Here is a 27,148-nt window from a genome sequence, read left to right on the forward strand (position 1 = left end):
ACAGAAGATTATGCCGTCCCATCAGAGAGGTGCTCGGACTGTAGCAGTATGGTGTCAGGCAAGCTCCTCTGACAAGCCCATACTGAGGTATGATTAGAGAACACGTATTCGCCTCGGTATGTGTGCATGAGCCTCTTCACAGTCCTATATAAGGGTCCTCACATTTCGCCGGAGGTACGCATTCTACGATATTCGAAGCCACTTCCTAATTTCCTCTTGCCTGACTTGAGCGTTCGGAGGGTCGTCGCCGAGAACCCCTTCCCGGCCCAACTTCCTTGCAAGTTCGCCGGAGACCCCTACGACCGGCCAGAGATCCACGTCATCAGTTCGGAGAGCGCCACATACCCAACGTCCGTTGGTTCAGCGTTCAGACAGGATCAATATTCATTATTATCAAATATCATTTTGACATACTAAATTTTGGAACATATAAGATTTTAATCGTTTAAAAAAATCATATTAGTTTAAATTGATTCACACATTAGATATTCTAAAATTTCAAACAGGCCATTATTTAACCCTAAGCAATATGAAATAGTTAGGCATTCAAGGGATTTAAAATCTGAGTCTCAGCTAACACTCCTAATTTATCCATCAATGGAAAATGTAAAATGTCTGTGGTGCAATTTTACAAAATTAAAAAACCCCATTATTTAAATCAAGGCATGATGGGATTCCCTGCAGGGAATCATACAAGACTACTGAGTGCAACGATATCCAAACCATTCCACGACTCTGATCTGCAAAACCTGTTCCAGAGAACGGTCGTACCGCATCGTCACATACATTCTGCAACATCCGATCCGTGGTCGTCGCCTTATTTCCAGCCAAATCTTCCTCTTTCGTGATCTCGTCGTCCCTATGATGATAATTTCATTCGAACTCGATAAAAAATTCGATATCCGATCCGAATAGAGGAGGGTATGGAGAGACTATCAATACTTGATACCCGATCAGAATACCCAATTAAATAATATATATATACATAGAATTTTTTTTTCCCAAAATTAATTTACTTTTTTTTTTTGTTGATATTAGGAGGAGACTATATAGATGTTTAATCTATTTTTTAATTATATATATATATATTTTAATAGGTTGTTAATTTTAATATATTTTTGTTGAATAATAATAGTTGGATAGAAAGAAAAAAATTATAACTATAGAAGATATCCGATTATTTAATGGGTATGTGTATACCCATCGGAGATCCTATACCCGATGGATATGAGGACGGAGGATATAAAATTCGACCCGAACCTGACCCATTGTCATCGTTTTCTCTTTCCAAATCGTTTTAGAGTTCGTCTCTTTCGGAGGTCGATAGCTATTTTCGAAGCGTGTAAGTATCACAAATATGTATTTTTCTATTTACATCCGATCGATGCTTGATTTTTGCCATGTCGGATCTTGTGTTTTTAATAATCATTGTGTGGCGTCGAGATCTGTCGAGTACAGGATCCGTTTGGATTGGATATTTAGATGAATTGATTCTGTTGAGAATTTAAATAAGACCGGTTGAGACGGTGCTGGTATTGACGGAGAGGCGATTTTGACACATCTAGTGTATGTGCCTCGAAAAAACGAATCCCATGTGAAATTCCAGGATAGCGGTGACGAAACCGATGGTACTTAGACTCTGTACATACTCAGACAAATACACGAAGCGTTAAAGACCAGAAATCATGAAAAAAATCCTTGGTGCAGACCCTCCGACGCTCAAATCAATTACTTTTTTTCCAGAAGAACAATGTACAAAGGAAAAAAGAACTGTTGAAGACGAGTGCGTATGTGCACGTACCTAGCTAAGGAAGAGTACCTCCCTTTTTATATGACGTTGCATACCTTAAGAGTCTGCAAGCTGACAGAGAATTTCGGGTGTCATGCTTGTTGGATAAGAGAGGATGTACGGTGATCTCCTATTGGTGGAAGGAATGTTTCATTCGCAGTTGATAGCAGACCACTGGAATATTCCCTGACGTATGACAGTTATTCTCTAACAGGAAGTTACGATTCTCTGACATTGTTGTCGCTTAGTATTTTCCGTCCCGCATGAGGTTAGCTACAAACAGCTTGAAATGATCATTCAAATGTATCACCCGACTTGAGTCTTAATGAGGAGGATGAGCCATGACGACCTGTCCGGGTTTTATCTGTATCTGAGACTGTGGCGAGGGACCTATCCTTCACGTCTTGATCACTGAAGGATCGGTCAGGAATTGTCTTAGTGAAAGTACCAGACCTGTTTACACGGCTCGAGATGAGGAAGTCCGATAAGTCAGGGACAGGTCAGGAAGAGTACGAGCTCCATCTTATATCTCAGATCTGAGAAACTTATTTTGCTTATGTCTAATCAAAAATTATACGACTGATGATATGAGACAGTCTAACTCCCCTTTGACTTTTGATTATCTGATCTTATTTGGCCCACTTTCATTCACCGTATTATAAATCGAATTAGCACTGAACATAGAGTCTATGATGTGCTCCTTCAGTTGACTAATAAGATTCGGTCAGAATCTATCAAGAATAGAAGATGAGCAGCGCATTAGATGCGACAAGAGCAGAGCTTGCTCTCTTGGTTTTATATTTGAATAAAGCTGAAGCAAGAGATCAGCTTTGTAGAGCTATCCAGTATGATTCTAAATTCTTGAGCAATGGAGAGCCTGGTAGTGGACAGAATGTTGATAAAACAATTAGCTCGGCCCGGCGATTGTTTAAGGCCATGCTTTGACATTTTTGGTTTTAACTGTTGATTGTTTGTTAGTCCTGATTTTATTATTTTTGTGATCCCTCGTGCTGTAGTTGAGCTTGAGGTGTTACTATATGAGATCATGGGTCGAAATTTAGCACGTCTGAACATGTCTTACATCATATCTTAGTTATCTGCACTAATAACTAGTAGTCATCCGTGATTTATTTTCTCTGTGTTGACTTACTTAGGTGCTTGGACGAGCAAATTATCTTTTATCACATGATTTTATTATTTTTGTAACGTCATCTCTTTTACTATGCAGTTTGTTAATTGTCTCCGTGCTCTTATAAGTCCACCAGCCCCTGGATCTCCCCTCCCTGTCATTTTACTAGGAAAGGTATGTCGATAGTCAACTTTGCACGATTATACATATGCTTCTTTCGATATCACAGTCTATAAAATGATCTTTGCAGTCCAATAATGCTCTGTTGACGATATCTTTGTTCCAGGATCAAATTGTATAGGCAAACAGAACAGGAATATACAAGGTCTGTACATTTTGAATTGCTCTTCTAGGAATGTTTCTTCCAACTTCCCCGTGAAGAAAAAAGTTGGATGACTTGACTTGTACAGTCGTGTCGTAGAACAAGGAACGCGAATCGCTCTTCACTGTCGGATGGGATCCTCAGCATGCGCGACTTTGATTGGCATAAAGTGTGTTTGCCGTAATATATAGGATTCCCTGCCTTTTCAAAGTTTTTCTTTGTTTTCTTGAAGTTATTTAGGTTCTGGTTGCGTAATGACAGGACGAACATTACTGCGATAAGCTTGATAAGTTAAATCAAAGGAGGCTAGCTTTGACAAAGGTTTCTATGGATAACTTTACAAGGATCTCACTAGAATTCTTATTCCAATCTTCGTTGCAACAGTTGTTTCCTGCCAGATCAAGAGAGAAGGAGGCATGAACATAGCAATGTTATAATGATGTGAACTTAATACAATGTTTCTACCGAACAAGCAATCATGTTATTAGGATCAATGGGGTGATGCGAGGGATAAGAGATGTCTAAGACATCTTTCAGAAAGTTCTTGTGTTCTTGTTTTTCAAGTTGGCACCAGGAAAACCTCCTCTTCTGCTCCGTAGAATTTTGTTGCCAACCACACTCCAATTGCAGCCGCCGATGCCAGCGCCACCGCGGCGCTGTCAAACCGGCATCCGAAATGCCAGCCGTGCTCTGTTTCCTCGTCTTCTCCCACTGAACTGTTCCATGGGCTCGCCAGACTTTCTGCTTTCTCGTCCTCAAGTGGCCCGAAATCCTCAGGCTCCGGCACGCCGTCAACATCCTCCTCCTCCTCTTCCTCCTCCCCGGCCTCTGTGTCCGGCTGCGGTTCGTCGAAGCACTCGTGGGTGCAGGAGCACATCGACACGTCGTGGGGGTCGTCCGGCGGCAACCCGTCGAGGCCGTCCTCCCTCTCGCGCAGCGCGTGCTCCGCGGCGCTTAGCCTGTGGAGCAGGTGGAAGATGTGCTTGGGCGGCGGCGCCGTGTCGCTGGCGTGGGCCTCCATCTCGGCGGCGAGCAGCGCCTTGAGGAAGTCGATCTTCGCCGCCACGTCTTTGCACACCGTCTGGTGTTGGTGCGGGGAGTAGGAGGATGCGCCGTCGTTGTTGGCCGCGGAGAGCTGGCGAAGGCGCGACTCAATCTCCGTCAGGTTCTTGTGCAGCACAGCGTAGGGGCGCTCCATGCCGGGCCTCTGCCTCGACCTCGGCGGCTTCTCCATGCCTTGGGTTGCAACTGGGAAGGGCGCAGGCGGTGCCGGTTCAAATTTGTATTGTAGTCGCTGCTCAGGGTGCGATCGAAACGTCGCGACTTCTTGCCCGGAAACGGACAGGCGCGACCTCGCACTGCGATCCCTCCCAAAGCCCAAAGACTGACTAAATCGCCATTATAAAATTTTATATAATCTATCAGATTTTTTTTTAAAAAAAAAAAAAATCAATTCTATTAATTCAATTTAATATATATATATATATATTTATTTTTTAAAATTTATTCAGTGTCATTAATTAAAATCAAAATATCATCAATCAAATTTCAAATTGTTCAATTCGGTTTTGATTGCACCCCTGATTCTTAACATTACGAGATAATGGTAAAAATTTATGTTTTATTAACGGCTATTCTATTTACTAAAGAAAAAGAAACGCAATAAAGGCGAGTAAATACTACAAAGAAAAATTTATGAAGAAAGCAGCTAGGGGGAAATTACACAGCCACAAGCTTTCAGGTGTCTTTTTTTTTTCTCGCTCTTTCCGTTGGATTCGAGACTTATGAAAATGTAAATACAAAGTCATGCCGATAGCTCTTTTAATAACCTATATCTGCCGTCTTAAATATACAAAGCTTTATAGTTGCTATGAGTTATGCCCACTAGGGTTATTATTGTACAAGAAGATTATTCACAGTGATGTTGATGTTGTTGGTTCTCAGTAAATCCTGAAACGGAAGAAATTTTTTAAACGGCACCCAACAAAAAATGGAAAATAGTCCCGTCAATTAAGGACACAGTGGCATACCTGCACAATTAGTTCGTCGGGAACATGTGGCAACACCTCACGCACTCTATCAACCATAGTGAGTAACTCTGACATATTACTGTTAACCGGGGATGTGGCGTTCCTGATCCGTAAACCAGCTGCATTTCTATTCAGCCTCGTGGAGGAGGATGGAGGAATATGAGGAATCGCAGTATGCTGAGGAAGCCACAGATTCCAAGCTGAATCATGTAGAGAACCCTGAGCAAAGTTTTCACTAACAGATGCAAGCTGCCTCATCATCATCTGAACCCCGCCAAATCCTACGGATGTGACTGAACTTGATGAACTAGCACCATCGATCCCTTGGTTCATCCATGTAGGTGTCAAACTGGAGTCGAATGCAGCACCCCTGGACACCAAACAAAAAGTGCATTTCAAGATAAAACCGATGTAACAACATTTTGCACCATTACTACACACATATATGACTTGTTTCTTCCATTGTTACTAAGCAACTAATTTCAATATGATTATTACTGATTTTTACAGAAAGAACAAAAAGTTATGCTAAGGATGGGCTAGAAATGATAAGGTATGCAAGAGTATCAAGATCAAGAGTTACAATAATGAGCAATGTAAATCAAAGAGCAAGGCTAAGAGTGTTTATGTGAAAACAAAACTTGAAGGATAGAAATACTGGTGTTAAAATTATGGGGAAAAGAAAATGATAGAGGATTCAGAATTGTTTTTTTCCTCAAAAACTAATGGCCCGAGAGTAAGTGAAAAGGCTGGAGGGAAAGAAAAAACAGTTACATTATATCAACTTTTCTTCCCTTTTGCTATACTTTCAAAGTGATAGTTTACTTTTCCTAGCAACAACTGATAGTGATGTATAATAGACTACATAACTAAAGAGTAGCTAAAGGAATAAACACTACAGTAGTGACTAACAGGAGTGACCAGCCAAAAAATGCAGCAGCACTTAAACCCAAGGCTGGGGAAGAATCATATGACACCAGAGTAAGTGATGAAACAAGCCAGGCGTTCTCCATATAATATTAGAACAAGGAATCAATATATCTCTAATATTCAAAATCCAGCTAAGAAATAGACATGTCAGCCATTTTCAGTTGGAAGAGTACCCAACAAACTGTGGCAAGTATGCTCATGTAAAAATAACAAGTTAGCAAAGCACTGCTATAGAATTCCATTATGTTTGTGGCAGCAACTAAATGAAATAATCTTGCAGTTACAGTTAATGGTATTATATAAACAAGCATGTTATGACCACAATTTTTGCTTACACAAGGGTAGCAACGGTAAAACAAGAGTATAAAGAGAAAAATAACCTCCAGATTGTATCCGAAGTATTCTGTGATGGGTTTGGAGATGCTCCTAAAGGTGCATGACCAGGAACTCTTTGTTGGTTCAATCCTAAATTCAGATGTTCAGCAACTTGTTGCCCATCTATAGCATTTCCAGAAGCAGACCTTATGCCTCCTTGAACATTAGAAGTAAATAATGGCCTCCGGCATGTTGGGCAAGAGTAGACATCAGTCAAACCCTGGTCGAGCCTGAGATGTTATTAAATTTAAAGGCCTGAGGCTTACCCTATGGAACATTACTCCAAAACAAACAATCTGCATGTAAGAAGTCATAGTACTGTTCTTTCACAAATGTGTGACTATGCTTTTCAAGATTCAACTATGATACAACAAAGATTATGAATTGATGGCCACATTAAGTGGTGGGAAAAGATCTATAATATGCCGTAACCGGAGGTAGCGCACAAGTTGTTGCAAATGCTACTAATACCAAGCTAATTATTAGAATCTCAGAGACTTGTGTATTCTCATCTTCAAACCGACAATACATGAACTAAAAAAAGGCTTTAAAAAGGCCAAGCTCCTCAATGGCAATGCTAAATAAATGTGTGAAACTTTTGAAACAATGTATTGAGAATTCAAATGAAAGATTAGACTGCATTGTATGAATATGGGATCCTATGTTTCCTGAATAGCCTGAACAATGAGCAAATAATTTCCTGATAGCATGAGCAATAAGCAAATGATTAAAAAAAAATGAATAGGCAATTATTCAAATAACTAACCATGTTAGAACAGAATTTTGAAAAAATGATATTGCAAGCATGTCAAGGGATTAGATAAAGCATGAATTGGTATTTGCGCAAAGGATAAATCATGTGCAAAATAGCACTTTTGTTTTGAATTACTTTTAGCATATTAAAAGATATTCAACTGGGATTGAAAAGTTTAATTAATTTAAACAAACTCTTATAGGCAATAATATCTCCAAACAGTATCAGAGTAGTCATTATATAGGCCAAGAAACAGAGCCCTCAAATTTGTGAACAAACAGTTAGTCCATGTTTCAAAAGTCTCTACATTTCCTACACCTATGATTTCTTTCAGTAATCATCACCTAATAAATGTGTTGAAAATGTCTGGCAATGAATCCAGCTTTTAGGGAGCATAATTATAAGTGCAGTGAGATGCTCTGTTATAATAAATGAGCACAAAGTGGAACCAGAACTAAACAGTGCAAAAAAAAACATCTTGAACTCGTTGATATAATATGTTAAAAGGCCAAATATGTTAACAATTTTTTGATACATCAGAAAAGTGCAATCATGCAATAATTAGGATACTCTTCAAATGCATCGAAAGACATCAATTTTACATTTGACAGCAAAGCAAAACAATTGCCATCTGACGAGGAAAGGATATCTGATAGCATTGCTATCAGGAATTCATTTCTTAAAAGGCAGTGGACATTCAAAAATCCCAATTTGTTAGTTTCAGTGTTCCTAACGCAGACATTCATATATCCATTTATCCTTGCAAAATTTCAGTTATGCATAATTCTGCTCTTACATGGCGCAATCTTTTGTAAATATAGTCATTTCATGGAATGTGGAATGTCAATACTTCTGGACAAAATCTTCCAACAGTTGCTCAATGTGTAAAAAATCAACAATTTCATGCGTGAATATTTAACCAATAGAATCTCATAAAGATGTTAAGACAAACATCACGGTAAAAAAATGATCAAAGGCGAGAGAGAACATAGGTCATACCAAGATCTCAAACACACGAGATGGAATAGATGATTGCATGACAGTTTTTTGGCCCTCACCATTGGTCCCTGCAACTTTCTAATTAATCCTTCCGCTGGAAAATTTTTTGAAACAGTTTTAGAAAACATTGAAACCACATACTCGGCATATTGCACACTCATCGTCAAAAGCACGAAGTTCCTCATATGTAGCATCAGGAAGTGCTCCATCTAGGGAAGTAAGGGCTTTCCTCAACTTAAGATATGTTCTAATTCGCTTAGCAATTGCACTTATAAGAGCCTGTTCACCTCAGATATAAGGTATATTTTAGAACCAGAATACAACTTCCAGTTAGCCTAAATTATATAAAAGATATTTTGAAATGCTAATTTACCACTTACACGCATATTAAGAAAAAGAACTACGTCTACTAGATGAAATGCTAAGCCATGAAGCCACCAGATAACAAAGTAATGGCCTAGTGCTGTTAGCAATGTCATCATATCTAGAATGAAACCACAATGTCTGATGAGAATGCCCTTCCATTCAGATAGAGAGCCTGCAAAACAAATTGAATTAGATTTTGCTGTTTTATCATAATATGAAATATACACCATCCTGGTTTAAAACAAAATAATTGATAGAACACAAAAATAAATGCATGGCTTCAGACTAAGCAAAGGTATCTATCAGCCAGTAGTGAATACCTTCAAGGAGAAAAATATCAATAAATGTGAAACAATTATCATGTTAGACAAGATTTCAGTTGAAGACGACATTATGAGAGGCAAAGCAGAAAAGGACAAAATTTACAGCAACATGGGTGAAGGTTGTGAAAATTGGATGGACCTTTGCTGCAACCTAGAGAAAAACAACCTACAGTTGAAAGCAATATAGTAATTATTTATTGGCATAGCTCCTATGACCTCCCTCGGATATCAATAATCTGCCCACAGATTTCACCATCAAATCTTAGCATGATAACATGAATTTAAAAGTAGGAAGAACTATCATTTGAATAGTAGTTTTGTGGACTCTAAAAGAAAATTGCACATGTAAGTAATTATAAATGTATAGAGAAGATTCCCACATGCACAAGCATGACTGAATTTCAACCAGTAATATTTAAAAAGCTATTAATGCTAGTTGCCGATGTAGAATAATACTGAACCTCTATACTAAAAGATTGATTTTCTGATAGATTTCTTCAGAAGAACATTAAGAAAGAATACAACAAAGATTTTCATATTAGGTTCGCTAAATATTTGTAAAACATATATGCTAGCCATTTGGTAGGTATTCCAAGTTATTGACTGATGAATTCAAATATTTGGAGGACCCTGGACTTGATATAATATTCGCCACAAAGCAAATAGAGGATAGAACGCCTTCAAGAGGAGATTAATTGTAAAGGTTGTTTGAGGTAATCAATCCTAATCAATCATTTTCCCATACATGACATAATGTATTTATTACCAAAGGTCTTTCAATGAATTCGATTTTTATTGAACTGAAGTGGACATATTGGCAAGCTGCAAAAAAACAATGTCCAAGTTCAGATGACAGTTTATGGAAAAGGATAGTCCCAATTTTTTCAGAGAACCTACGACAGATTATGCTATGCCAAAAAATAATTTATTTGCCAATAATTACTCATCTATTCTTCATCAGAAACAATAGCAAAGCAACAAAACTTAACACAGACCAACTCACCTAAAACTTCATTCATAACAACTAGATATTCACAGGCTTATATACCCCTTGAGATATAGTTTATTTGGTACCATCTTGCTTATCACATTTTTTTTTGATAATCTATGTTGGAGCAATCGGCATACCCTTAGATTTTGATGTTTGGACAAAGAGTTTAAGTTAGGATTTGCATCTGTATTTGATATGCGTGGTTAAGTGTGCAGGTGACAGGTGCAAGGAAAGACCTGTGATCTTGACAAAGGTGAAATCTAAGCATGGGAGTCTTGGCGGTGTAAGTCCAAGCTTGAGGCTTGGTCGTGTAAGTCCAAGTATGACTTGGCAAGGTGAAGACCCGGAGCGAGGGGATCTTGGCAAGGATGAAGTTCCGGAGCGAGAAGCTCTTGGCAAGTGAAGTCTCGGGAGCGAGGAGCTTCTTGGCAAGGATGAAGACCCGAAGGTAAGGAGCCTCTTGGCAAAGGAAGACGCGACAACAAGGACAAGGCCGAAGGAAGCTCTTGAATGCAAGGCGTGAAGAATGACAAAGCATCTAAGGGACACAAGGTTGATGGAGGAGGCTAGAATGCAAGGTCAAGGTTGTGCGGATGAGAACAAGTGCATGAGTGATTGTACTTGAGAGTAAAACCCTAAATTAGGGTTTACTAGTCGACTGATATATGTCTCAGTCGACTAGTGGTTGAGAACCAGCAAACCCGAAATGGAATTCTAAGGTTTGTGGTTCTAGGGCTAGTCTAGTCGACTTGTACAGTCGACTGGGAGAGAACAACATGCTTCTGTTCACTCAGCCCATGAAGACCAATCGACTGATCCATGGTGAGCAGTTGATTGGAATCAAGCTGTTAGGTTGTAACGGTAGAATTCCACAAAGATACTGGTAAGTATGACAATTGACTGGTGGCGGAAACATAGCTTGGGTGTTTATTCCCAAGCTCTATATAATTGAACTCAGATTGGCTGGCTTTGGTGATGAAAATTTAAGGTGGTTAACCCCTTCTCCAAAGCTCAAAGCAATCCAAGAGTTCTTGATCGAGTTTGTGGTAAGGTTTCTCTACCGGCAAAGAGGATTGAGCTAGCGGGAGTTCCAGGGACTAATCCACCAACAGATTGAAAGATCATCCACCTTATGAATATCCAGTCCAACGACCAGGGTATTCGGGAAGTGCAAATGGGTTTTGGCGGACAACCCAACATCACAAGTTTTTCAAACTCACCGGGTATAATGTGCCCTGGTGAGATTTGAACCCTCGTTGCCTATGGAGCCCGTTCCACCTCTCACCATGCACCATATTTGGGGTCATCTTGCTTATCACATTGTTTCTTAAGAGAGTTTTTTTTTCAGAGAGTTGGCAATGAAGTTGATATATCATCAAAGTACCAATAACCAAGGAATTGTCCATCATTTAAGCCACTTTCCTTGCACCATGAAAATATGATATTAGAAAATCAGAATACATTCGTTTAATTAATTTTACATTTATGTTATTAAATTTCATTTCAGAATAATAATTATTATTAAATAAAATAGTAATGGTAGTCTAATAAATCTGAGTCCCAATCAAGAGGCATTTCTCCATTATTACACAAATAACCTGAACCAACATGACTTATCAGTGTTCTCAAAACAGGATCAGAGAATGAATTGGGTAATGATTTGATGGCTCAATCAGTCAAACTAGTCGATTCATCCAATGATAACTAAATATTTTATATAAATGCTAATGAAAACATTAAAAAATAAAATAGGTAAAGACAATTTGCTACTATGGGAACCTTGGCGCAACGGTAAAGTTGTTGCTATGTGACCAAAAGGTCACGGGTTCGAATCTTGGAAACAGCCTCTTGCAAACAAGCAGGGTAAGGCTGCGTACAATGGATTCTTCCCCGGGCCCCCGCATGGCGGGAGCTTCGTGCACTGGGCTGCCCTTTTTTATCTAGTATTTGACAATCTGAACACCGATCCCAATGCCTATACGTTTGGCCCCAAAGGCAGCCGAGAAGATCTTACCTGAACCAAGACTTTCATCTTTTCCATCTACAGATCAGGATCGTGTGTCTCCTCCTGTGGAATACAGTGCCTCCACCTCAGGGAGCTAAAGAAGATCAGACCCCTTCCCTTTAGCCTTCCACTCAAGAAACTTTACCCCTTAACTCAAGAGGCAATTTGGGCCCATTTCACCTTGTCCATACAGATCCTAAACTAACCATCAGTTCCACCTTGGCCATACTGAACTGCTCAGAATCCTTCAGAGTACCTCAGAGTTCGGCCGAGCAGTCTCATGATCAGTTCCACCTCGGTCATACTGAACATGAGTCAGTAGTCCAGTATATATTAAACCCCACCTTAACAGTAATATAATTGTAAAGGAATCAGGTTCTTGTATTAAATAAACAAGGTTAGCCTCGCATTCCTAGCTTAATCAGATGAACTGGCCAGGTCTAGTTTATGCAGATACCAAACCAACCAGATTAACCTCAGATTCCCAGCTTAATCAGATGACCTAGACAGTTCCATATAACATTGTGGGCATGGTTTTGATAGATTCTTTTCTTCTTTTTTTTTACTTTGAAAAAACAACTACATGTAAATATCATAAGAAAACCTCACATAACTCAACATCAAAAAAAATGCAGGATGGAATTATTGTTTCTCAACACTTTCTGGTTATTTTTTTAACACATTTAAAGTAATCTGAATATCTATTCCCAAGCACAGGTTTCTTGAGTTTAACTTGTGAGGAATGATTTTCACATACCAAATGAACCATCAATAGTGTAACATAAGTTTTCAACTACAATTTTAGAAGATTCGAGTGAACTTAATATTATCTCATTTGAGGTTATGCAGATACCAAAAACAGTTAGAACTTAGAAGTCATAGTCAATTAATCAAGGAGGAATAAGATTTTAGACTTATGCCAAAAAAAGCAAACATTTTATAGCCTTCATTTACCTGGTGCTGTTTTCAGATATTCTGCTGTTTTCTGAATATCGGAGTCTAAGCTGACATTTTCATTGGAGCATCGTTGATAAATTTCAATGAACTGAAACCCATGTACCATAATGGTCTACAAAGACAAGAAACATCAGATGAAGAAAAACAAAGAATGCTTTTTTGCTTTTGGTATCTTAGATAAGGATGTTTGGCTTAAACATACAATATTCCTGTTAAAATACTCTTGAATGTTGGAAGTCTAATCCATGGATTAAAATCTCAAGTGGTTTCGCAGACCGGCACAGGCACACGGTGTCGGGTCCACACGACGCGGACCCAGCGATGCATTCGAAGGCATCGTGCAGGCCTCGCGACACCTTCGGAGGCGTCGCACAAGCCGTGCATGCCCATGGTCGTTGCGGAACAAGAATATGAACTTATGGTTTAATTAAATACGTAGGTTAATAAATTTAATCAACTCCTATCTTAGATAATTTAAAGAGACTTAATTAAATTTTGATAAAATTATCCCATTATATATATATATATATATTATTTTAAAAAAATATTTAGATTAATAATTTTATTTTTAGTTAATATATTTTATATTTAAAAAATACTGAACTTATATCAGCACGATACGATGCAGTACCAAAACTGTATCATTCCGATCTGGAATTGAAACCTCGACAAGGCTCGAGATTTTAAACCATAGTCTAATTAGATGGCTACTTCTTTGGCTTTAAGTGGTATTTATGAAATGAAGAATATGAAACCAGCTATCCTGACATAATCCATAAAATATTATCCTACTTTATCTACACAAGAGGAACTTTACGCAAAATGATAAACAAGATACACTGATTCTCAAGTATAAAGCATGCCTAGAAATAATCACCTGTAATGTATCAAAAGCTATACTTAAAGGCTCAAAGAACAATAGCAGAAACAAGCTAGAAATGTATGAACTGCACAGCACCATACAGAGCTTCATCCTGAAAGTACAAAAATAAAAGCGTCCAGTTCAAAAATCAACTCAGGATTCTATATAAGCAAGAACAAATATGCTGCAAGTTAAAAAGTAGAGTTTTGGAGGTTCTAATCAAAATGCTTCTTGAGTAGTCCAAGAAGACTATTGCATATGTATTACCATTTGAAAATTAGCCAGAAAAATATAAATCCTTCCATCTACTGTGTGTTTTGAGGAATCCAATAATGAAGTTTCTCCTATTCATATCTAGAATCTAGTTTTCAGCACCAAGCAAAGACCAGCATGTATCCTTATCATCTAACAGGTCAACTTCACACCATCAGGCATTTGTTTCACCAAGGCGGTGTTGGACCCCGTGGTAGTTTTGATGTGATCAACCAAGTTGGTTAGGTCCTGCTTTGTGTTTGATCCCTGTGTCTGAGTGTGCAGGAGCTTAGGAGCGCAGGAAGTCGAACGGAAGACGCAACTAGCGAGAAGGACGGCACGGGAAGGGAGCCGACGGGCTCGGTGCGTCCGAAGGACGAGAGAGCTGCGGAAGAGTACTCCGGTGGAGCGAGAAGAACGTGCGTGGCGTTCGAGGGACGAGAAGCCGGACGGAAGCCTGCTCGAGGAGAAGGTCGGGAATTGGGTTCGAGTAAGCCCTATTTCGTTGGCCGCAATCACCCAAAAGACCGGAGCTTCGAAAGCCAAAGCGAAGAAGAAAAGGAGTCAAAAGAGGCTGAAATTACTGTAGCAGGAACCTTGAAGGCGCCTTAAACATATTGAAGGTGCCTTAAACATATTGAAGGTGCCTTAAACATATTCAAGGCGCCTTCAACATTGAAGGCGCCTTGAAAGGCTTGTTTAAGGCGACTTGAGCCATGTCAGTTTGACCGTTTGCGTTGCGGATAAAGTTTTATCCGCTGACCGAGCTGGAGGCGCCTTGAACCTTGTTGGAGGCGCCTTGGACTCTCGGGATAAGATTTCCAGGACCTATATAAAGGCCCCTGGAGCTAGGAAAGTCACAACAACTTCTACATTCAACTCTGTAAGCATTTCCTAGCAGTAGTTCTAAGCCATTAGAGTGTAAAAGGCTTCTCCGCCTTCAGCAAAGGAGAATTTTCTTAGTGCGCTTTTCATTGCCCTGGATTAACAACCCTCTTGGTTGTAACCAGGTTAAATTCTGTTTCTGTTTTTATTTTCTGCCTCTATTATTTTACTATTGCATTTATTCTGAGTTGAAATCCGAGGAGGGTAGTTTTATTTTTGTTTACAGCAATTCACCACCCCCCCCTCTTGCCGGCCTCCGCTGCACCAACACTTGGTATCAGAGCCTGATCGCCTTAGAAGGACTAACCGCCAACTGAAGCACTACGATCAAGATGATGGCCGGAGCGAACATCCATCCCCCGAAGTTCGACGGAGACTTCGCCGCATGGAAGCGCAAAATGGAGGTATTTTTTAAAACAGACTTTGATATTTTAATTACTATGAAATATGATTTTGCAGCTCCTAAAGACAAAGAAGAAAACACGTGGAGCAAGAAGGAGCAAGCCGATTTCGTCGCCAACGGAAAAGCTGAATTCCACCTCCTCAGCGTTCTGCCACCTCAGGAGGTAAGTCGAATCGGAAGCTACGCCTCCGCGAAAGATCTCTGGGAGAAATTCCTGGAGCTTCACGAAGGTACCTCCGAAGCGAAACTAGCCAGACGCGACATCCTCCGAACTCAGTTGACGAACCTCCGGATAAACCAAGGCGAGAAGGTAGCGCAACTCCAAGCGAGGATCAAAGAACTGATAACTCAACTCACCAACCTTGGAGAAGAAGTAACGAACAGGGACTCAATTCGATACGCGCTCAACGCCTTCCCGAGAACTCCCGAGTGGGCCTCCTTAGTAGATGCTTACTACATCTCTAAGAATCTCGAGGTAAGTACATTGGAACAATTGTTTTCAACTTTCGAACTGCACGAATCTCGACTTGCAGAAAATCTAGTAGAGAAGTCGAACCTCAACATTGCCCTACGAGCCGAAAAGGACGATCCTGACTCCGAAGCGACAATCGACGAAAACAAAGCTGCATTAATGGTAAGACATTTTAATAAGTTTTTTAAATCTAATAAATTTAGATCGCAGTCAAGTAAACATCGTCAAAAGAGAAGGATTGTCCGTTGCTACAACTACAACGAAAAAGGGCACATCAAGGAGGACTGCCCAAAATTGAAGAGCAAACAGAAGGATAAGGAAAGGAGCAAAAAGCCAGCTCGAACCAAACACAACCTAAAGGCCACGTGGGATGATTCGTCATCCTCCGAATCGGAAGTCGAAGAATTCTCGGGACTAGCACTGATGGCCAACCATCAACTAGAAGAAACGACTAGCTCAGAGATGAGCATCGACGAAGGGGGAGGAACATCAGAAAAAGAAAGCAGCAGTAAAGGGGGAGCCTCACCGAGTTAGGTAAGTGAGGTACGAAATCTAACCCCGACTCAGTCATTTCGCTTTATTAAATCGCTTTCTAAAGACTTATTCGAATTAGAAAAAGAAAATAAAGAATTGAAAATGAAATTAGCAAAAGCATGTCCACTTGAGATGTACGATAGTATAAAATCAGAACCATATGTATAAAAATCTATGTATAAAATACAATAAAAATAAAGAGAAAAAGAAATAAAGATGATAAAGCCATTGTTACGTTTCCATATTAACGTGAAGTATAGTACTCAATTTTGTCTTTAAATTAATGCCCGTTGGTGTTCCAAAAGTACCTTTTCGGAATCCCAGAAAGGAAGATGCAACTTGGATAGAGTTATAGTGCGACTTGTCAGACATATTGGACTATATGGAATTTACCCGTTTTCTCCCCCGATCGAGATATCCTCTGTGTCGCCCAAGAAATAGAACTTATGGAAAATTAAATTGGTACATTAGAAAACACCAGGGTCAACTTAGAAAAGTGCCCAAAAATCATGTACCCCCTAAGTTTTTGACCAACCCTGCAGGAAGGAATCTTTATTGGGTTCCAAAATCTTTGTTAGTTTAAATTTCACTTTTAGTTAAAAGCCTAAGTGAGAAAATTAAACATTGAAATTCTTTATGGAAGCTTTGTCAAGGAAGTGGTTGTTGCTCCAATAACCAAGAAGGCCTAGTGCCTCGCCACGACCTGAAAGCTAAAATATTGAAATAAAATGTTTAATTAACTTTCTGAAAAAGCATTAAAAATTAGAATTAAATAATACTTTGAAAGTTTAATCAAACATTTTTAGAAAATGATTTTTATAAATTCAAAAAAAAAAAATTGGTTAAAATATTTTTTCTGGAAAATTCTAAAAGTTCATATTACTTAGAATTTTTTTTTGAAATTTCAAGAAGTCATTTAACTTAGAAAAAAAATTTTTGTAATTCTAAAAATTCATTTTTGCTTAGAATTTTTTTTCTGAAAATTCAATTTAACTTAGAATTTTTTTTAAAAATTCATTTTTGATCAGAACTTTTCTACCTTAATAATTTACTTAGTATTCTCTTATTAGTACCCCATTTTTGCTGTGATCAAAGGAGAAGAGAAAGGTCCAAGTTTAGGGGGAGTTAGGAAAATTAAAATTTTACCTATTTTTTTTTTAAATGTGTTGCAATTTTATCTATTGCAAAAGTTATGCTTAACTGGTTAATTTAGTAGTTTTTCTTTAAAATTACTCTTTATGTCTATTTTTTTTCCTAACTTGAACTTGGGATAATGCACATCAAAAAGGAGGAGATTGTTGGACCCCGTGGTAGTTTTGATGTGATCAACCAAGTTAGTTAGGTCCTGCTTTGTGTTTGATCCCTGTGTCTGAGTGTGCAGGAGCTTAGGAGCGCAGGAAGTCGAGCGGAAGACGCAGCTAGCGAGAAGGACGACACGGGAAGGGAGCCGACGGGCTCGGTGCGTCCGAAGGACGAGAGAGCTGCGAAAGAGTACTCCGGTGGAGCGAGAAGAACGTGCGCGGCGTTCGAGGGACGAGAAGCCGGACGGAAGCCTGCTAGAGGAGAAGGTCGGACTTGGGTTCGGGTAAGCCCTATTTTGGTTGACCGCAATCACCCAAAAGACCGGAGCTTCGAAAGCCAAAGCGAAGAAGAAAAGAAGTCAAAAGAGGCTGAAATTACTGTAGCAGAAATTACTGTAACAGGAACCTTGAAGGCGCCTTCAACATTGAAGGCGCCTTGAAAGACTTGTTTAAGGCGCCTTGAGCCAGGTCAGTTTGACCGTTTGCGCTGCGGATAAAGTTTTATCCGCTGACCGAGCTAGAGGCGCCTTGGACTCTCGGGATAAGATTTCCAGGACCTATATAAAGGCCCCTGGAGCTAGGAAAGTCACAACAACTTCTACATTCAACTCTGTAAGCATTTCCTAGCAGTAGTTCTAAGCCATTAGAGTGTAAAAGGCTTCTCCGCCTTCAGCAAAGGAGAATTTTCTTAGTGCGCTTTTCACTGCCATGGATTAACAACCCTCTTGGTTGTAACCAGGTTAAATTCTGTTTCTGCTTTTATTTTCTGCCTCTATTATTTTACTATTGCATTTATTCTGAGTTGAAATCCGAGGAGGGTAGTTTTATTTTTGTTTACAGCAATTCACCACCCCCCCCTCTTGCCGGCCTCCGCTGATCGCCTTAGAAGGACTAACCGCCAACTGAAGCACTACGATCAAGACGATGGCCGGAGCGAACATCCATCCCCCGAAGTTCGACGGAGACTTCGCCACATGGAAGCGCAAAATGGAGGTATTTTTTAAAACAGACTTTGATATTTTAATTACTATGAAATATGGTTTTGCAGCTCTTAAAGACAAAGAAGAAAACACGTGGAGCAAGAAGGAGCAAGCCGATTTCGTCGCCAACAGAAAAGCTGAATTCCACCTCCTCAGCGTTCTATCACCTCAGGAGGTAAGTCGGATCGGAAGCTACACCTCCACTAAAGATCTCTGGGAGAAATTCCTGGAGCTTCACGAAGGTACCTCCGAAGCGAAACTAGCCAGGCGCAACATCCTCCGAACTCAGTTGACGAACCTCCGGATGAACCAAGGGGAAAAGGTAGCGCAACTCCAAGCGAGGATCAAAGAACTGATAACTCAACTCACCAACCTTGGAAAAGAAGTAACGAACAAGGACTCAATTCGATACGCGCTCAACGCCTTCCCGAGAACTCCCGAGTGGCCCTCGTTAGTAGATGCTTACTACATCTCTAAGAATCTCGAGGTAAGTACATTGGAACAATTGTTTTCAACTTTCGAACTGCACGAATCTCGACTTGCAGAAAATCTAGTAGAGAAGTCGAACCTCAACATTGCCCTACAAGCCGAAAAGGACGATCCTGACTCCGAAACGACAATCAACGAAAACGAAGCTGCATTAATGGTAAGACGTTTTAATAAATTTTTTAAATTTAACAAATTTAGATCGCAGTCAAGTAAACATCGTCAAAAGAGAAGGATTGTCCGTTGCTACAACTGCAACGAAGAAGGGCATATCAAGGAGGACTGCCCAAAATTGAAGAGCAAACAGAAGGATAAGGAAAGGAGCAAAAAGCCAGCTCAAACCAAACACAACCTAAAGGCCACGTGGGATGATTCGTCATCCTCCGAATCGGAAGTCGAAGAATTCTCGGAACTAGAACTGATGGTCAACCATCAGCTAGAAGAAACGACTAGCTCAGAGATAAGCATCGACGAAGGGGGAGGAACATCAGAAGAAGAAAGCAGCAGTGAAGGGGGAGCCTCACCGAGTCAAGTCAGGCAGGTATGAAATCTAATCCCGACTCAGTCATTTCGCTTTATTAAATCGCTTTCTAAAGACTTATTTGAATTAGAAAAAGAAAATAAAGAATTGAAAATGAAATTAGCAAAAGCATGTCCACTTGAGATGTACGATAGTATATAATCAGAAAATGATAAATTAAAATTAGAAATTGAAAAATTGAAATCTGATGCATGCTTAAATAAATTTCCTAAATCAAAATTAAGAACTTATGAAAAATTAAATTGATACATTAGAAAACATCAGGGTCAACTTAGAAAAGTGCCCAAAAATCATGTACCCCCTAAGTTTTTGACCAACCATGCAGGAAGGAACCTTTATTGGGTTCCAAAATCTTAGTTTAAATTTCACTTTTAGTTAAAAGCCTACAGTGAGAAAATTAAACATTGAAATTCTTTATAGAAGCTTTGTTAAGGAAGTGGTTGTTGCTCCAATAACCAAGAAAGCCTAGTGCCTCGCCACGACCTGGAAGCTGAAATATTGAAATAAAATATTTAATTAACTTTCTGAAAAAACATTAAAAATTAGAATTAAATAATGCTTTGAAAGTTTAATCAAACATTTTTGGAAAATGATTTTTATAAATTCAAAAAAAAAAAAAAAGGTTAGAAATATTTTTTCTGGAAAATTCTAAAAGTTCATATTACTTAGAATTTTTTTTGGAAATTTCAAGAAGTCATTTAACTTAGAAATTTTTTTTGTAAAATTCTAAAAATTTATTTTTGCTTAGAAAATTTTTTCTGGAAATTCAATTTAACTTAGAATTTTTTTTAAAAATTCATTTTTGATTAGAACTTTTCTACCTTAATAATTTGCTTAGTATTCTCTTATTAGTACCCCATTTTTTCTGTGATCAAAGGAGAAGAGAAAGGTACAAGTTTAGGGGGAGTTAGGAAATTAAAATTTTACCTATTTTTTTTGAAAATGTGTTGCAATTTTATTTATTGCAAAAGTTATGCTTAACTGGTTAGTTTAGTAGTTTTTCTTTAAAATTACTCTTTATGTCTATTTTTTTTCCCTAACTTGAACTTGGGTTGATGCACATCAAAAAGGAAGAGATTGTTGGACCCCGTGGTAGTTTTGATGTGATCAACCAAGTTGGTTAGGTCCTGCTTTGTGTTTGATCCCTGTGTCTGAGTGTGCAGGAGCTTAGGAGCGCAGGAAGTCGAGCGGAAGACGCAGCTAGCGAGAAGGACGGCACGGGAAGGGAGCCGACAGGCTCGGTGCGTCCAAAGGACGAGAGAGCTGCGGAAGAGTACGCCGGTGGAGCGAGAAGAACGTGCGTGGCGTTCGAGGGACGAGAAGCCGGACGGAAGCCTGCTCGAGGAGAAGGTCGGGAATTGGGTTCGGGTGAGCCCTATTTCGGTTGGCCGCAATCACCCAAAAGACCGGAGCTTCGGAAGCCAAAGTGAAGAAAAGAGGAAAGAAGAACCTTCTTAAACATATTCAAGGCGCCTTCAATATTGAAGGCGCCTTGAAAGGCTTGTTTAAGGCGCCTTGAGCCAGGTCAGTTTGACCGTTTGCGCTGCGGATAAAGTTTTATCCGCTGACCGAGCTGGAGGCGCCTTGAACCTTGTTGGAGATGCCTTGGACTCTCGGGATAAGATTTTCAGGACCTATATAAAGGCCCCTGGAGCTAGGAAAGTCACAACAACTTCTACATTCAACTCTGTAAGCATTTCCTAGCAGTAGTTCTAAGCCATTAGAGTGTAAAAGGCTTCTCCGCCTTCAGCAAAGGAGAATTTTCTTAGTGCGCTTTTCACTGCCATGGATTAACAACCCTCTTGGTTGTAACCAGGTTAAATTCTGTTTCTGCTTTTATTTTCTGCCTCTATTATTTTACTATTGCATTTATTCTGAGTTGAAATCCGAGGAGGGTAGTTTTATTTTTGTTTACAGCAATTCACCCCCCCTCTTGTCGGCCTCCGCTGCACCAACAGGTGGCCTATCTTTAGTTGCAGAAGCATCTATCGCATCCCTTCTGCCTACAGGCTCAAGTCCTGCAAAAACCTATTCAAATCGCTACTACTTCTCATGCTTCTTTTTCTTCTAAAGGATCACATTTGATTTATATCTCACACCATTAAGCATCAATTTCACCAAGGTAGCCAATTTTCATACGAGTATGTTACAATATCACATCTCTTGCACCTCCAGGCGTGACACATGCAGTAGCCTATTTGAGCTTCTACAATTTCTCAGTTTACGGCATAGACATCTATAAGTTACCATTTATCTAAGTTCATGGTGTCTAATTGAGTATGTAAACTACACGTCATTCTAATCCCTCTGCTTGATGATTTAGACATACTCAGGATGCAAAATGTCTTAAGGTTATAAACAAGGATACACCACTTGCACTTTCCAAATTCTCTTTGATAAGCACTTCAGAATCTAGACAGATGCTTCTAAAACCAGAAATTCAAATTTTACAGGTTAGTCATCCTATTGTTTATTTCGGTCTGAGGTCAATTTTTTTTCTATTTCTAACTTACAGATTTAAAAAAAAAAAAAATCAGTGATGATCATTCCAATGTGATAATCAAATCAGCAAAAAAAAATTGAGCTGTAGAAAGATTCATGATATTTTTACCCATAATCTGAAAATTCTAAGTGGTCCACTATAAGCTCGTATATAGTTTCCCAAATTCTTAATGGTATTGAATGCAAACTGCATAATAAGAATAAAAGGGATGCTAAATAGCCCCATATAATAGATTTCCCTTACCTAAAGGAGCTATCAGTACAAGATATCATGTCTATGCAATTCATGACTCATGAGTCACTGAGAGTGATTTGCCTTTTACGATACCAAATCATATTGTTCCCTGAAGTCGAGTTCCTTTTTTTTTGGTAATCCGAGTGTCATGTTCAGGCTTCGCTCAACTAATCCTAGAGGTAGACGACCTTCCCCTTGGTTCGTCTACCCGATAAATCCGAAGCACAACTTATGCACACTCATAGGCCAACCTCCAAAACCGTCCTAAGATTCGAACTCTGGTCCTCTTATTTGCCCTCAGAGTACTTTACCACTATATCACACCACACCCTTGCGAGCAAAAATAATGCTTAATCCAAAAGTCAAGTTCCTAGGGTCACCTTGCTTAAGTGTCAGTGCAGGAAACTAAAAGTGATAATCATGATGGCTCAAGGAAAGAAGTTCCCTTGCAAGAAATTATATAAAATATATTTGGAATTTCTACTGGATATGTCCAAACAACTACAAATATGAGAAAAATATAATATGAAAAAAAAAAATCATTAAAATGGAAGTAGAAGTTTTATGAGAATTGGATTGCACTTTTGGCCTTAATAGGTATGCAATTTTTTTTTTTTTTACCAAATTAGATCTGCAAGAAGAACCAGCAACAGGGCAGAGTAAACACGAAAGTAGCTCAAAGGGGTCACAGAAGGAGAGGCATTTAGTTTTTCAAGCCGATCTCTTGCTATTGATTGAAAAATCTGTGAACCAAAACAGAGTTCTTATTAGCTAAAAATTGATAGCTATTGTAATAAATGTTCAAACAAACAGGGATATTTTTGGTTCATTACCTTTATGGAACAAAGAAAGATCAACCATGTGGACCATAAGATCACATGAGAAACCTTCGGTGGCACAATCAATGGAAGAAAAGTTCCCTGTTTATAAAGCATATACATACAATTAACACTAGAACTATGACATAGCAAGCTGATTAGTCATTTTGTTTGAATCAGTGAATCTAATTCCTAGCTGCATCAACTAAAACATACTAATGATCTTAATGTTATAAACCAAATTGTGCTCTTTAACTGTTGAAGAGAATCCACAAAGCATACAAATAAAGAAGTTTGATTAATTATTCATCACTGCCAGTTTATCTAGTTCTTTCAAGTCAACTTGCTGTAAATTGGAAAATCACACTAATTTCTGATTCTCTGACACACAAGACAACCTGCAGCGTTTTACAAATGAGTTACTTCTGGTCATAGGTTCACATGGTACATCAAGTGGGCATACTATAATTAGAGCAAGATATGATAATTTTAGGGTTTGCATCTAAATTTATTTACTCTTTATCATGGTTGATTGAACTGTTTTAAACTCCTATTTTGAATCTATCAGTTCTAGCTTCTTATATGAGTACCAAAATCGCAAATGTGGCCCTGGCAAGGTGGCAAGGTTGGTGCACTGGGTAAGCAGTAATTTTTTATTGCGTTGAAAAAAAGGATTAGTTTACTCTCTATTATGTAGTTGGATATTTTTATCTTTCGCTGTTGATTTATTCTTGATTTGTGGACTTGTATCGTGTTGTATCTAACATTGTCACAAGGGGTCCTGTCCATTTCATTAGAGAAGTATACTTCTAGCGCCTAACAATTTATTGGTATCAAAGCCAGATTTTGCGAAGACTATTTTTATGTTTTGGATTTTGCAATTTATTTTCTCAATATGACTTTTTGAGTTTTTAGACTAGGTAGCAGTAGGACATCTCTAAGCTATAGGAAGTTTGTATAACTGTTATTATATATGTCGGTTAGTACTTATCTAGTTATCTGTAATAGGTATGACACGTGCTAGGTCAACCACTGTTCACGGTCATGGTCCGAGTCGACCACGGAAATGACATATTGAGACGATGGGACCCAAATATGTTGCCAAAGAGGTGAATTTCTCTAGAGATCTGACTTATACTGAGTCAAATAGTAGAGGTCGAGTCCATTAATCCTCTACGGGAAATCATGGGTTACAATTTCAGGAAATATCACCAACCGTACTAATGCCTACTCTTACCGATCCTTTTAACATGATTGTTCAAGCTTGACTTGATTTATTTTTTATAAACATGAGCTTATTTGAAGCATGGCTTGAGCTTGGTTCGTTTAGATATTATCGAGCTCTCAATTCAAGTTTGGCTTGAGTTTGATTCAAGCTTGGCTTGAGCTTAGTTCAAGCTTGATTCGTTTAGATGTTATCGAGCTCTCAATTTAAGCTTGTTTAATTGTTTGAAACTTTTAGTTGTTTGATTGGTTATTGAGCTTGATAATTTAAACTTATTTGTTTATTTTATTTTATTTTATTATTTATTTAGTATATTGAAAAGAGTTTTATTAATGAATATAGTTCGTGAACGTTGTTCACACACGTTAACGAGCTGAACACATATATGCTCAAGCTTGTTTGTTTAGTTTAACAAGTTGTTCAAGCTTGTTTGTTTAATTAATCGTGTGTATATTGAACAAACATAAACAAGCTCTTACCAAACCGCACACCAAGCTTGTTCACGAATGCTTGGTCCATTTATAGTCCTACTGGTCATTGAAAAATTAGATTTGCGAGCACATGACAGGTCAGGTTTGTCTCACTAAAAATATATACTGTAGCAAACTTATCTATAAGATATAATCTCTTTAGTTGGTACAGTATAGACATGCAATGTTGACCTATAGTGAATATCTTTAAATTTGTTGGCAATGGGTGTTAAAGGGTGGATGACTTTATTTCACTCTATCATTGTTCAGAAAGTTATCAATTTTGATTGATGTTGAGGATGAATTGAGGTTGGTGGACATAGTGAAAAACGGAATTTTATGATATGTTACTTTCTGATAATCTATTAGTGGATATATAATTTTATGATTTTGTTATTAAGAAGTTGTCGTTAATAGCAACATGAGTGACACGTGAGTGATATTTATAGACTTGATGATTTGCAGTTGGTGATCATATTATAAACTCGTTGCATCTTATGGTTAAGTGTGCTTTGTGTGTGCGATATTGATAAATTTGGTCAGTTAAAGCTGGTTAATAAATGATAAATTCGGGATCAATGATCTTCAATACATGCTTATATTGTTTACTCTAGTTGATTGGAAGTTAGTGATATATTTTCCGCCACTTTGCAAACATCAATGTGAAGTTGGCTCTATGTACGTGTTTGATTAGTTGGGGGAAAGAATTTATGTTTTCTTATGATAATTGAGTTTTACGTTTAGGCTGACATAACCCAAGGTAAATGTTGCATGTGTCTATTGTTCCCATTTGAGTCTTACTTGGAAAGAAAGTGAACCTTAAGTGGTTATATCAAGTAATTGATTTGAATGATAGAAACTATTATTAGATAAATGTTGTGAGTTATCTTAATTGAGTTTTAATTTTAAGTGATATGTTGTTTGGAAGAATATTGAGGTTGGGAATCAGATGCACTTACACGCTAGATAGGTATCACCTTGTGGTCGCAATAAATATTTGGATGTGGGTTACTAAATTGGGTGACATTCTAATTACGAACTGTGTGGGTGGTGTTGAGATTGGATACATTGTCATGTTGTGATCAAAGTTTTATGGCGGATATTTGATGTAAAGTGTTGATCAAGCTGAATAATCAACATTGAGTTCAATACGAATTTCTAATTTCCGAAATGTTTGATTATATTAGTGTGATAAGTCGCTCTTTGGTATGAATCATGTGTTGGTATTGATCTTCAACATATATTGTATAACAATATTAATGGTCGACTGGGATATTGATTTGTGTGGATTTTTATCGTGTAACAGTTTGTGGTCAAAGTAGTTAACATTGTTAAATTTCAAGATCCACTATATCACGGTGATTACATTTGTTGAGGTTCGTCACTTGAGAATAATTGGATCATCTATTTCAGCGATAGTAGCATTGAGCCAATGATACGATGTGGAGGTGGTAGGCTTAGTAATTTTATCAAAATAGCAGTGGTTTCAGAACAACAAATAGAATTCTTATGCAATGAGAACGGAATCCTATATTTTCAGGGAAGATTGTGTGTTCTTGAGATCCACCTTGTTAAGGAGGACTTATCCCAGGAAGCACATCGATTCAGTTTTGCGATACATCCAGGAGGTACTTGAATGTATAGAGACTCGAAACGCTCCTATTGGTGGAATGACATGAAGCAAGACGTTGCGGATTTTGTAGCCTAATGTTTAGTATGCCAACAAGTAAAGGCCGAACATCATAAAACAGCAAGATTATTTCAGAAGATTCAAATACTAAAATGGAAATGGAAGTATATTAAAATGGACTTTGTTGTGGGGTTACCCAAAATACAGAAATGACATGATGCAATTTGGGTAATCGTTGATCGGTTAATCAAATCTGCTTCTTTTCTATTGATCCATAGGATAGACCCATTGTATCGTGTCACAGAGTTGTACTGCAAAGAGATTACCAGACTTCATGTATACCTCTGAGTATCATATCGGATAGAGACCCGTGATTCACCTCACAGTTCTAGCAGAGTCCCTAACAAGTCATGGGTACAAAACTCCGTTTCAGTCCAGCATTTCATCACAGATGGACAGTTTGAGCACACTATGCAGACATTAGAGGATCTATTGAGAGCATGTGTTATGCACCTGGTAGAATTTGCTAATAACAACAATTATCATTCGGCGATTCAGATGACACCTTTTGAGATTTTATAT

At 38.5% G+C, this 27,148-nt stretch overlaps 1 protein-coding gene across 1 annotated transcript in view; it reads right to left on the reverse strand.

Moving 5' to 3' along the window:
- Positions 1-4,982: 4,982 nt before the first annotated feature.
- Positions 4,983-27,148, reverse strand: part of LOC122019866 (E3 ubiquitin protein ligase RIN2-like) — a 28,025-nt gene continuing 5,859 nt past the window's right edge. The window contains exons 3-12 of the mRNA XM_042577452.1: positions 23,257-23,343; positions 23,045-23,166; positions 13,848-13,944; positions 12,968-13,082; positions 8,709-8,866; positions 8,470-8,607; positions 8,329-8,396; positions 6,581-6,805; positions 5,271-5,640; positions 4,983-5,190 (exon numbers count right to left, since the gene is read on the reverse strand). Of these exons, the coding sequence (XP_042433386.1) occupies positions 5,134-5,190; positions 5,271-5,640; positions 6,581-6,805; positions 8,329-8,396; positions 8,470-8,607; positions 8,709-8,866; positions 12,968-13,082; positions 13,848-13,944; positions 23,045-23,166; positions 23,257-23,343 (1,437 nt within the window). The 3' untranslated portion in view covers positions 4,983-5,133. The remainder of the gene's footprint in view (positions 5,191-5,270; positions 5,641-6,580; positions 6,806-8,328; positions 8,397-8,469; positions 8,608-8,708; positions 8,867-12,967; positions 13,083-13,847; positions 13,945-23,044; positions 23,167-23,256; positions 23,344-27,148) is intronic.

The sequence above is a fragment of the Zingiber officinale genome, chromosome 9A (assembly GCF_018446385.1).
Source record: "Zingiber officinale cultivar Zhangliang chromosome 9A, Zo_v1.1, whole genome shotgun sequence".
Classification (NCBI taxonomy): domain Eukaryota; kingdom Viridiplantae; phylum Streptophyta; class Magnoliopsida; order Zingiberales; family Zingiberaceae; genus Zingiber; species Zingiber officinale.